Source organism: Canis lupus, chromosome 9 (genome assembly GCF_003254725.2).
Source record: "Canis lupus dingo isolate Sandy chromosome 9, ASM325472v2, whole genome shotgun sequence".
Taxonomy (NCBI): Eukaryota; Metazoa; Chordata; class Mammalia; order Carnivora; family Canidae; genus Canis; species Canis lupus.
This window is the reverse complement of record NC_064251.1, coordinates 41,498,896-41,512,264: the sequence shown is the minus strand read 5'-3', so window position 1 is coordinate 41,512,264 and position 13,369 is coordinate 41,498,896. Positions and strand designations below refer to the sequence as shown.

The 13,369-nt window shown below is 39.6% G+C and overlaps 1 protein-coding gene across 4 annotated transcripts in view; it reads right to left on the bottom strand.

Annotated features, from left to right (window-relative positions):
• Nucleotides 1–13,369, bottom strand: part of MYO1D (myosin ID) — a 326,601-nt gene that overhangs the window by 181,767 nt on the left and 131,465 nt on the right. For all 4 annotated transcript variants that reach the window (XM_035720987.2, XM_049114792.1, XM_049114793.1 and 1 more), the window contains exon 15: nucleotides 9,289–9,455. In XM_035720987.2, coding sequence (XP_035576880.1) covers nucleotides 9,289–9,455 — 167 coding nt within the window. The remainder of the gene's footprint in view (nucleotides 1–9,288; nucleotides 9,456–13,369) is intronic.

Sequence of the window (13,369 nt, the reverse complement as noted above, 5' to 3'; positions counted from 1 at the left end):
GTGTGAGGTATGGATCCAATCTTACCTTCTGACAAGTGGCTACCCAGTTGTTCCAACACTATTTACTGAAAAGTGATTTAATATGGCATTTTAATCATATGCTATGCTTTCATATGTACTTCAGTATAATTCTGGACATCCTGGTCTGTTTCACTGCCGTCTGTCCAGCTCTGCATCAGTTCCATGTGGTTTTAATTAGATGTCTTAAGTATATTTTAATATCTGGTGGTCTCTTCTCATCCTTTTCTTTACTTTAAATTTTTTTAAAGATTTATTTATTTATTCATGAGAGACACACACAGAGAGAGGCAGAGACACAGGCAGAGTTTTGGAAAAGCAGGCTTCTCGCTGGAGCCCGAAGTGGGACTCGGTTCCGATCCCGGGATCATGCCCTGAGCCAAAGGCAGACGCTCAACTGCTAAGCCACTCAGGCGTCCCTCATCTTTTTCTTTTTAAAAGGTCTTTCTAGCTATTCCTGCATGCTTATTTTTCTATGTGAACTTTAGAATCAATTTACATAGTTCCAGGGGAAAACAATCACAAAACAAACAAACAGATCCTTGCTGGTATTTTTATTGGGCTCCCGCATTAAAGCCATTAAATCTGTCCATGTTGTTGAACCATCCTAAGAACAAGGGATATCTTTCCACTTGTTCAAGTCTACTTTTGTGCCCCTTGGGAGTCTTTAAATGGTCTTCATAGGGCTTCACACATTTCTTGCTGAGATAATAGGTACCTAAATGGCTTCTGATCCCTTCTTCTTGATGGATCTCTCATTTCTTAGCTTCCATGACAGCGTGATCTCCCTGATATCCTTCTGTCTCTCTGGATATTTCTTCTCAATCTCATTTTCTGGCTACTGCTCCTCCATTACCGGAACCCCAAATGTTGGAGTACCCCAAGGTCCATAACAGATTCTCTTCTATGTACGACCTCCCCATGTCACCTCATCTATTCCATCCACTTTATTTTGCAATTCATGAATTTATTATCCATAGCCCAGCTCTCAGTTCTGAGCGGCAGATGCATATACACAATGCCTAAATAACTCTTGAGGGCGTGTTACATTTCTCTTTCACTTTCCCACCTCAACACCCTCAGTTACTAAAGCCAGAATTGTTATTTGATCCCTTCTCTTTTCTATCAGTCCTTCTAATTCATCATCAAATCCTACTGGGTCTACCTCTGAAATATACTTAAAATTCAACTACTCTTGTCTTTACTGCCACAGTTCTAATCCAAGCCACCATCAAGCTTACTACAATAGGCTCCCAAATTGTTTTCCAGTTCCTTCCCAATCCATTCTGCTAACTCAGCTGCTACAGTACATTCCTAGAATGCCTTACCTCATTTTTATCTTTTACTGCTCTCCTGCTTCAGCACTATGTACTCTAATCACATTGGCCTTCTTTAGGGTCCTGTAGTGTGGTTGCCTCTTCCTTGCATCAGAGCTTTTGCCTTATGTTGTTCCCATTGCCTGGAATGCTTTTTAATCTACTACTTCAAAGGCTGGCTCCTTCTTATCCTTTAGTCTTTTACTGATATTTTTTCATCAACCATCAGTCCCCATTATTTCTCTCTATACATTGGAAAGCCTACCACTCCGTTGCCAGATAGGCAGAGAAACAACCAAATGAAAGAGTTCAAGTATGAAGGGAGAGGTAATATCACGTGAAAAAAGGAAACAAAATCAGGATCATCCCAAATTCGTTGTAGAGCCAGAATAAGATCCAACATTTGGGCTATAGTACAGGTAGTAATGGGGTGTTTGAAGTTTTAGGCATATGACAGAAGCTGGAAATAACCACCTGCCACAATGCTCAGCTTAGGCATTCTTCCTTTCTTCCCGATGGTGAAATGACATGACCCCAGTTCTCCCACAAACTAGCATCCTGAACTTGTGAATTAAAAAGCTGAATTCATCTGCTTCCTGACAACTAGTATTATCTCCCTGAAAGACTTGAACAGCTTTTAAGGTTATCAGAACATTTAAAATCCTTCTCGGGATCCCTGGGTGGTGCAGTGGTTTAGCGCCTGCCTTTGGCCCAGGGCACGATCCTGGAGACCCGGGATCGAATCCCACGTCAGGCTCCCGGTGCATGGAGCCTGCTTCTCCCTCTGCCTGTGTCTCTGCCTCTCTCTCTCTCTCTGTGACTATCATAAATAAATAAAAATTTAAAAAAAAAAAATAAAAAAAAAATAAAATCCTTCTCTCTCTTTTTTCAATAAAAGAAATGAAAATAAAGAAAAGTGACAAGTAAAAATTTAGGTTCAAATCTATCTTTAATAAACCTGTAGAATCTAAAAGCAAAAACTGACAGTAGAAAAATCTTTCTTTTTCTTTTAAATTGTGGTAAAATTTACATACAGTAAAGGTATACCTTCAGGTATATAGTTCAACAAATTTTGAACATTTTAGCACCATGAGTCCAATACACACTGTCTATTGCACCCCACTTCCACTGCTAGTTAGTTTAACTGGTATGACAATAAAATAACATGGCAATTTCTCAATCTGAACAAATTCATTTTATGTAAAGTGGAAGATAAAGTCTGCAGAGTAGAAACAGGCTCTTTTCTCAGATGCACACTCCACGGCCTCACACAGCACCCTTTCTGGATGACTCTATAGAGACGACCTATTCTCAACTTACATAATCATCAATTAGACAGACTTGTCTTGCCAATTCTGTCTTTTAAAAGGTAGGTTTAACACGTGTATTTTGATTATTAACATGTGTCCGATGTCTCAACTTTTAAAATATTTTCTATTAGGTATGCTTTCTTGCCGCTGCTTTTTATTGTTCTTATCTTGGATATTGAGTTTTCTTTATTTCATTTTATTTTCTCCTTTGATTTGAAAGCCATCTGTTCAATTGGGAGCCAATACACTGATGGTAAGCTCAGAAGGCAACTGCCTGAGTTCAAATCAGGCTCCTAAAGGCCACTATTTGGCTCTGTGACCTGGGGTTACTCAACCTTTCTGTGCCTCCATTTCCTCATCTGCATAAAAATGGAAGGTACCATCCTTTCCTTATCTGGTTGTCACCTTCAGTGACTTACTACTCGTAGGGCTCTCAAAGCAGTGCAAATCTCTCTTTCGTTGATGAGATTGTGTTTATCTCCTTGTAAGCCCTACCTATCCTGAATGGTCTGCCATTGTCTGCCTTTAAAATCCTTCCTCTTCCTCTCTTTAAATAATGATGGGGCTAAGTTATACCCAAAGCTCACCCTACAGACTATTTCCTCAGAACCTTGCAGAAAACACCAAACAAAAATACCATTTTAAAAGAGGTGTATTTTTTTTTCTTTTAGAATGTAAGCTCCACAAGAGCAGGGACAATGTTTTCTGTATGTTCTATTGTGCCTAGTACACTGTAAATGCTCAATAAATATTGATGATGGGAGGCAGTGAGTCTTGATGATAAGGTTGAGAAACTGAAATCCAAAAAAAAAAAAAAAAAAATGGCAGTGCCTGGTATATATAGTGAGCATTTCACATTGTTAGCCACTGTTATTATCATTGTCTTAAAATTTTTAATATATAAAAAGTATATTTTTATATGAAAATATATGATTGTTTTTTCCTGTCTAGTTAATTATCATCTATATCTTTTCCATAAACAGTACAAAAGTCTTTACTTCTCTGTACTTTTCACTTCAATTTTCATTTTTGTTCAATTTTTACCAAAGGCTTTTTCCCACTTACAATGGACACGTTCAGATTTTAAAAATAGTTTCACTAATTTATTTATTTAATATTAGTGTTTGCATTCCATTTTTCTCTTCTGCATTTGTTTTTCCTTTTGCTCTAGAAGATTTTTCAGAGAGGATCTCTGAATAGTAAACTTTTTGAGCCTATATATGTCAGAAAATATTTTTATTGTACTCACACTCTTAAATTATAATTTGGCATAGAATGAAATTTTTTTTTAAGATTTATTTATTTGAGAGAGAGAAAGAGAGAGAGCCTGTGTGAGTAGGGGAGGGGCAGAGGGGGGAGAGAGGGAGAGGGGGGAGAGAGGAAGAGAGAGGGAGAAGGGAGAAAGAAAGAGAAAGAGAGAGTACTCAAGCAAGCTCCCCACTGAGTATGGAGCCCAAAGCTTGGGATCATGACCTGAGCCTAAATCAAGAGCTGGCTGCTTAACCGACTAAGCCACCCGGGCATCCCCAGCATGGAATAAAATTCTAAGCATTAAGTTCATCCTCTGTCATTATGAAGATATTGCTGCTTTGTCTGTCTGCGTCAAATGCTGCTAATGAGAAGTCTGATGTCTGTATGATTCTCACTCCCTGGTAGTACTTTGTCTTTTCCTGGGAGCTCTAAGTATTTTCTTTTATCTCTAACATTCTAAAAGTGACCATAATGTATGTTTCATTTTTTAAGGATTCACATGCTTTACACTCAGTATATTCTTTCAATTTGAAGATTGTTGTCTTTTTCTGGTTCAGGAAAATTCCTGGCCACTATTTGTTCAAATAGTGCTCCTCCCCTCTTCTCTCTCTTTCCTTCAGATGCTCCTGTTGAACAAGTGCTGGCACTCCTGGATCGACCTTACACACTGCCTGAATTTTAGTATTTCCCATCTCTTTTACTTTGTGATGAGATCTGCAAAAACTCTTCAACTTGATCTTCCAGTTTACTAATTTGTTTTTTAAAAAAGGTTTACTGTAATTTTTTTAAATTGTGGTAAAATTTACATACAGTAAAGGCACACCTTCAGGTATACAGTTCAACAAATTTTGAAAAATGTATACACCCATGAAACTGACACCCCATCAAGATGCAGAACATCTGCATAATCTCAGAGAGTGTCTCCTTCTCCTTTCCCATCAGTTCCCCCACTCCGGAACCAACCACAGTTCTGATGGCTATCTGTTCTTGAACTCCACATAAGTGGCAGCATGAAGGATATATTCTTTTGTTACTTTTTTTGACATGACGTGTCATTCATTTATGTTGCTACATCAGCCATTCATCCCCTTAGCTGGCACTGTAATCATACGACATGTTGCTGACTCATTCTCCTACTGATGGACAATGCTTTCTCTCTTCAGTTGTGTTTAACCTGATTTTCATTTTCCAAATCTCTAATTATTCTTTCCAGTAATTACCTGTTCTTGTTTCTGACTTCATATTCCTATTCTAGGATCATAATTTTCTCCTTTATCTCTCTGAAAATATTAAGTAGGCTTATTCCAGTGCCATTTACTCCTTGCTCTGGTTCCTTGGGTGTAAGGTTTGATATTTATTGAGCTAACTGTCTCTTTTTCATGGTCTGGTCTTTCTCAGACGTTTTGCTGTTATCTTGTCTACTTCTACATGTCCTTCTGTGTACATCCCAGCTTTGGTTGGTCTTTTAAAACATGGCTACTTTTGCTTCCTGGGTGTTGGCCATCATGCCTACAATGTCCCCTTTGCAGCTATGGAGGTATCACTTGTCCTGACCATTGCAGCTACCTCCTGGTGCTGTAGCTGTGGCAAACTTCTCAGAAACAGTATATTCAGGACGGTTTCCTGAATGGCAAAGGCAGTCTTTCCTTAAAACTGTGACCCTGGCTTACAACTGGGTCCTCACATCTGCTTCACATCATATTTAGGAGGGAGTTACATATCCAAGGTTCACCGTGAAACGCCCTTCTTGATTCCATAATGTGGCTGTGCATTTTCTTGGTTTTATATAATTTACATTATTTGGTTATGCTCTTGGAGTAGAAATGAATTTAAGCTTATGCCACTAAGACCACCATATTTAAAATTCACAGGTTCTTTTTAATCTTTTCTGTTGTATTTTTATGTGTATGTTAGAAAACATATTCCAATCCTTATAGCATGTCTCCTATACCAAGAAACAAACACACCAAAATCTCCTGAATTAAATGTTAAAGATATGTATGCATTTAGAAAATTCCTTGTCTCCTCCAAATCAGGCTTGCTTACCGTTCTCCTACCTCAGCTACTCTCCACGGTTTCCCTTTGTCTCATGATAAAATATTTTCGGGTCAGCCCCACCCTATAGTTACACAATTCTACCCTGCTCAGTTCAATATTTAACTTCTGTTGATTTTTTATGGGTGATAATAAAAAACCAAATTATTCAAAAACCAACTTACTGAGCAATTGCTAGAATTCTAACGGTAATAACAACAGACTAGCAATCTTTCTAACATAATTTGACACTTTGAAATCGAGACTCAGGATGAACACATTTCTGCTCACAAAAACATCCCAACTCTTCAGCCTTAATAAGCAAATGAAAAATCAAATCTAAAGAATAGTATGATTTTAATAAGGAAAATGGCCAATTTTGAGCATAACCTTTTGATCAGTGTAAAATGAAGTTCGAATTTTCCAGGCTATTGTGTTTTATTCATTCATTGCAATTTAGTGCAATCCCTTTCAATTCTGTGCAAAAGTGGCTGGACACTGGTGGAAAAAACAATAATGCCGGTGGTCTCAATTTATAGCCTCATATCTCACAAGGACTCTCAGATCTTCCTGACAGCAATCATGCCATACAAACCTGTGCTTTCCCACTCTCCAAAATGAGTGTTCTCATTTCCCCTCAAACCTCCCACAGCACCTCTCCTTATCTTTACTCCCCACTCTTAGCCTCACCTCATGCTTGGTTAAGGAAATTGAAGCAATCCAATCAGAACATCATCTTTGCCATCAGCCAATCTTTGAGCCTTTCTGCATCTGTATTCATATTCTCTGCCTTTTGTCCTGTTGCTATGGGGGAAGCATCCCTGCTCTTACCAAATGCTAACAAACCTTCTACCTGTGTGTGGGATTCTGGGCCTCGCCTTCCCAGGGATATCATGATAATCACCATGATCTCCCTTTCTCCTGCACCACTGGATTCTCCCTCTGTTCTGAATCAGCCCCACCTGCATACACATTCCTAGAATGTGATGTCTTCTGACCTCACATCCCATTCCTGTTTCCATTCTTCCCTACCCTCATTCCCAGCACAAATTTTTAAGTTGTCTATAGGCATCCAGCTTCTCTCTTCACTTTCCCAACCTGTTCAAATTGGGTTCTGCCCAGACTTTTTGCCCCTGGTCTTTATGTTGCCAGATATAATGCTGAAGTTTCTACCTTTATCTTACTTGACTGCACAGCAACATGTGAGATGGTAACTACACTTTTCTTCTTGAAATGCCATCTTATCTTGGCTTCGTGACATAATCCTCTTCTAGTATGTCTTCCCTCATTGGTTGCTTCTTTTCTTCTCTTTGGTGATTCCTTCATATCAGATCACAAACCTAAATATTTGAAGGAGCCTCCTTCTCTTCTCTATACAGTTCTAAGAATTTATATATCATCTCCACACTAATGACTCCAGTATATCTCCAATCTGTGCTTCTTTCTGGAACTCCAGATATGTGTATTTAATAGCTCACTTAATATCTCTACCGAGATTTTTAGTAGCCATTTCAAACCCAAGAGTCAGGAGACAAATTCTGATTCCATCCTTGCCCCTGTTCCATGACCTCTTCCTCAAGCTTCTGTTACCCAATCTTATCTCAGCAAATGGTGTAAGCTCACCCACGCCAAAATCTAATCATAATCCCTCACTCCTCTCTGTTCCTCTCTGATCTAGCCAATCCATGAGCAAGCCTGGTTAACCTTCCCCTAACATATCCTGGATCTGCTATCGTTGGATCTATAATAAGCTCTTGTTCAAGTCACTAGGAAGGCCCCTCTCCTGGGCTCCTGTAGTAACATCCCTAAATGTCTCCTTGCTTCCTATTCACATAGAGGCTACAGTATCTCCTCAAATATCCATAAGATTGGGTTGCTCCCTGCTTAAAATCCACCAATGGGCTCCTGCCACAGTTAGCCAAAATCTAAACTGTTTAGTCTGGATTATAAAATTCAACATGATCTGGCCCCTGTCCACCTCTCTGATCTCATCTCATATCCCTGCCCTATCACTGAGCAGCCTCCAACCACACAGCTAAGTTTGCTACCTAACACACCACACTTACTACCACAGTGGAGCCTCTCCCTCCCTGTTCCTTCTGCCCATCTGCCGTTCCCTCTGATGTTCATATGGCTGGTTCTTTCCTGCCATTATTATCTTCTTAGAGACTCTTCTGAGCACCCAATATTTTATCTATATATTCTTATTCTGTGGAATCTGTAGTCTAGAACACAGGAAATGTTCAATAAGTATTTAGAGATAAATGAACAGATGGAATTTGAGGGACTTTGGAAGTCCCAGTTGTCAACTATCATTATCATTACTAACAATAAATAACAGCAGCAATGATATCTTACATATATTGAGTGATTGCTACAGGCCAGGTTCCATTCTAACTGCTTTATACACACACACACACAAACACACATGCGTGCACGCACGTGCACACACACACACACACACACACAGATTCTCATTTATTTCTCCAGCAATCCTAAAAAGTAGTTACTATTATTAACCCCTTTTTAACACAGGAGGAAACAGAGGCATGGAAAGATAGTGTGATTTGCCCAAGGTCAAAAAGCCAAGAAATGGCAAAGCCAGGATTCAAACCAGGTAGACTAACTCCATGGTCTCCATGATTAAACTCCTTAATACTTTGTTATTATGGTAATTACTAATATCAGTAAGGATAAGTAGCATTAATTGAACATATATTTTGTGCCAGGCACCTGGCTTATTTTTTTTATTTTTTATTATTATTTTTTTTTATTTATGATAGTCACAGAGAGAGAGAGAGAGAGGCAGACACACAGGCAGAGGGAGAAGCAGGCTCCATGCACCGGGAGCCCAACGTGGGACTCGATCCCAGGTCTCCAGGATCGCGCCCTGGGCCAAAGGCAGGCGCTAAACCGCTGCGCCACCCAGGGATCCCATCACCTGGCTTTTTTATTTAGGTTAATTTACTCCCCGCAACAACAGCCTTATGATGTAATGTTATTAAACACATTTTACCGATGGAGAAACAGAGCCAAGGATATTAAATTTTTAGCCTATGATCACACAGCAAATGAGTAACATACCCAGTATTCCAACCTAGATTTAACTTTTGAGTCCAAGTTCTTTCTACCAAACTACAATGACCATATTTTCCCCCCAAAGAATGAATCTTTTCTCATGGTCCATAAATCATAAACTCAGGGAGACTCTTTTGCTAAGAAAGTCTTTCATATTTGCAGTTCTCTTGACCCTTATTCATTTGACAAGTACTTAGACTAATATGTGTTGATGCACTGTCATACGTGGGTGAGGATGACTCTGGAACTGTCAATGTCAGAGTTCTTTAGTCTGTTCTCACCTGTGAAGAAACTTCTCGTACGTCTGGCGGAAGGCAAACCCTGCCCGCCGCACCCTCACATTTTCCAGTAGCCCAAGATATTCTACTTGGTGCCGGCAGCGCTCGTCATCAAATATCTGTGGAGATTTCTTGTCGTTGGGTTTGATGCAACGTACATAATATGGCTCCTAAAGAAATAAATCAGCAAATGATAAGTTTCACTGGAGAAAAATCCCAAACTAAGGATGCTAACATGTAATTAGTGTTAATTGTGTCAAATTAAGCTCAGTGCCTCTAATTTCTCAGGCATACTTGTGAATAAAGTAGTTATTCTCCCTTTCCCTTCAAGATTGGGAGTTCTTGTGCATTTAGCTAAAATTTTGTTTTATTATATTTTAGGATTCACCAGGAACCGTATAAAACTAAAGAGTAAATAACTGAAATACGTAACCACTGAGTTTATGTGTATTTATGGAAAGATGGTTATAAAGTAACAGAAAGTAATTTAATAGAAAGAAGCAGGAGAATGGTAAAGATGAATTGCAACGAAGAACATAAAGCCTAAGGACAGCCCTGGCACATAGTAAGTGCTCCATAAGCATCAGCTGCCACCATGGCCACCACCACCACCATCATCATCACATCAGTTTGTGCTTCTGAAAAAGATATTAACATTTGTAAGTAGAGCTACAAAACCTCCTGTAGGTGTCAGTGACTCTAAGAAAGAGCCTAGCAAGAAATTTCTCCCTCTGGGCCAATTGAGTTTTGTACCATGCATTAGATCATAACTTCTTTTAAGTATAAAACTGTGCTGGCATAGATCCTGGTCTGCTGAAGGTAACAAATTATCACTGGATGAATCAAGGAGGTCAAATGTATCCTGCTTACCAGAGTAAAGAGTAACTTTCTCTGATCTATTACCTATCAGATACACAGATGTACTTTAATTAAGAGTTAGAGTCCTCTGTAGATAATTAGGCAATTTGGAGCTCCACTGAGGGCTGGAGGTAAAAAGAAGTAGTAAATAATTCAAGGAGAGAGATTTGAAAAATGTGAAGTCACTTGCATTCTGAGTGAATTTTCAACATCAATACCAGAAGCTCCAAGTACAGATTTATCATGCTGCCTTCCATGATGAAAAAAAAATGCCACTTTTCCCCTTTTTTCTAGGCTCTGCTGTGTTCATTTCCTATTCCTGCCACCACAGATTACCACTGAAACCGCTTAAAAGCACAAAGTTTAACAAAAGTTAAAATGGCTGCACTAATGCTTCAGCAAAGCTCGATTTTTTTTTTTAAGATTTTATTTATTTATTCATGAGAGACACAGAGAGAGAGGCAGGCAGAGACATAGGCAGAGGGAGAAGCAGGCTCCCTGCACAGAGCCTGATGTAGGACTCAATCCCGGGACTGAGGGATCAACGCCCTGAGCCGAAGGCAGATGCTCAACCACTAAGCCACCCAGGCATCCCAAAACTCGATTTTAAAGTCACTTTCCCCCCCTCATCCAGAAAGCTCCCCTCCTCCCTTCTTATCCCTTTGTTTCAGGAACCTGGTACCACCCTAAAGATGTGATGGAGGAGGCTGGTAGTACCTGTCAAAACCTGCAAGATCCTGTATTTCCCTATAAAATTCCCCAGTCCTTTCCTCCCCAAGGGCTTGTGGTTTTCGAAGGCCATAGCCTGCTGCAGCCTCCTTTGCCCAGCAAAGCAATAAATTTATCTTTCTGTTATATTTTGGTTCTGAAGCACAGAGGTCAGTTTTCTACACCACCACAAATTTAATGGTTTTAAACAACATAAATTTATTTTCATAGAACTCTGGAGGTCAGCAGTCTGAGATGGGTCTTGGTGGGCTAAAAATCCAGGTGTCAGCAGGGCTCTTATTTTCTAGAGACTCTTAGAACCCACTTTATCTTTTCCAGCCTCTCTAGAGGCTGCCCACATTCCTTGGCTTGTGGCCTCCTTCCATCTTGAAGGCCAGTAATGGCCCACTGAGTCTTTCAAATGATATCCTCTCTCTGGTTCTGACTCTTCTGCATTTCTCTTTCCCTTTGAAGGACTCTTAAATTTACAAAGCGCCTATCTGGATAATGCAGGATAACCCATTTATTTTAAGTTCAGCAGTCATGAACCTTAACTCCATCGGCAACCTTCATTCTACCTTGCCATGTAACATAACATGTTTACAGGTTCTGGGATGAGGGCATGGATAAGCTTGGGGGGCTGTGGTATAATAATAAAATCTCTCTCTCTTTCCGGACTTTGTCCCAGGTTCCTGGCACAGAACTTCTAAAACCTTTGGAATGTCATCAGTGGTAGGAGTGTCTTTGTTATGCTAATGAGGTGACTCATTCCCAGCTCCCAGCATCCCTTCAGAATGGGGGGTAGACATCAAAAAACCCTCCACAGGATTAGAGAGGTGGGATTTTCAGCAGTCTGACCTCAGAGGAGGAGAGGAAGGATGGAGGTTGAGTCTAAACATGGGCTAATGATTTAACCAATCATGCTTATGTATCTAAAGCCTTATTTAAAAAACTCAGACACTGAGGTTCCAATGAGCTCTCTTGTGGTGAACATATCCATGTATGGGGAGGGTGATGTACCCTGACTTCATGAGAACAGAAGCTCTTGCTCTCCAGATGTCCAGACTTTCTAGACCTTGTCACTGTGTGCATCTTTTCATCTGGCTGTTCAGGTAGTCAGTGTTAGAATTGAACTGAACTCCGTTAGTGTCAGAGAACTGGTGCTGAAATGCAGAGGCCATTATTCTGCATAGAACACACCTGCCTTTTCTCATCACATTTGTGGCAGCTTTAAAAACATCTGCTTAAAGACAGTGAAGAATTAAATTACGGGGCCAGAATCTAGGAGGAGGAGAATGCTATGGAGGTTTCCAGGTTTGAGGTTTCCTTTTCCCAGGAGAGTCAGCCAACTCCAGAGGAAGTGGATGGGATCTGAGTAGAGGCTTTGATAGCTTCATGGGGCTAGGAGGAAAGAGATCAGAGTGTAAGGCCTGAAAAGGAGGAGGTCATGGGTATTTCCCCCTTACTTTGGGCTGGGATTCGAAAAGGATGCCGCTAGCAATGAGGTGAGTTAGACATAGGCAGTCCCTCACAGGAACCTGAAATTGGAATAGTTGATTTGGAATACTAGTGCTCTTAGCTGCCTAAAAGAGCAAAGGTAAATCTTTATTGGAGAAAGATTACATAAACCTGGCTCTCCAGTCACGTCTATAAATGATTTTGCCAGTATAATGTTAGGAGCAAAATAAAAATTAACCAGACACATAAGGAACCAAGATAACAAGAATTAGAAACAGCAAAACAACATAGAAAATAAAAAGACCTGCAGGAATCCAGATATTGGAATTATCAGAGATAATAAAATAACTATGCTTACCATGCTCAAGATGACAAAAGACAGTATTGAACATTTTTTAGAGAACCAGAAACTATAAAAAAGAACAGAATCAGATGAATAACTCAGGGTGAAAAATATAATGATGGAAATTGAGAAGTCAGTGGATCAACTGACTGATGACTGATCCACTGACTTCTCAATTTTCATCATTAAATGAAACATTTTCTGGGAAGAAATTTCCAAGAACAAAGCATGGAGAGACAAAAAGATATATACAAAAGAGAGGTTAAGAGGCACATCAGATATGGTGAGATGATCTGAGTAACTCAAGTCCTAAGGGAGAGGAGATAGAAGAGGCAGAAACAGCATCTGAAGAGCTCATAGACAAGAACTTTGCAAAACTGATGAAGAACAATTGAACTGTGACAAACTAAAGAAATCCTATAAATTATGACCAGTATTAAATAAAACAATCTACACCTAGGAACATTTTAGTAAAACTTCTGAATACCAAAGAAAAGGAGCCAGAGGAGAAAAGATCATTACTTCAGGAGCAACCAGTAGACTGGCGGCTGACTTCTCACAAGAAACAAGAATCAGAAGACAAAAGCAGTACTATCCAAAAAACAAAACAAAACAAAACAAAGTAGTACTATCTTTGAAGTACTGAAAAAACAGCCAATGTAGAATTTTACACCCAGCAAAAATATTCTTCATGAATGAAAGCAATGTACAATATTT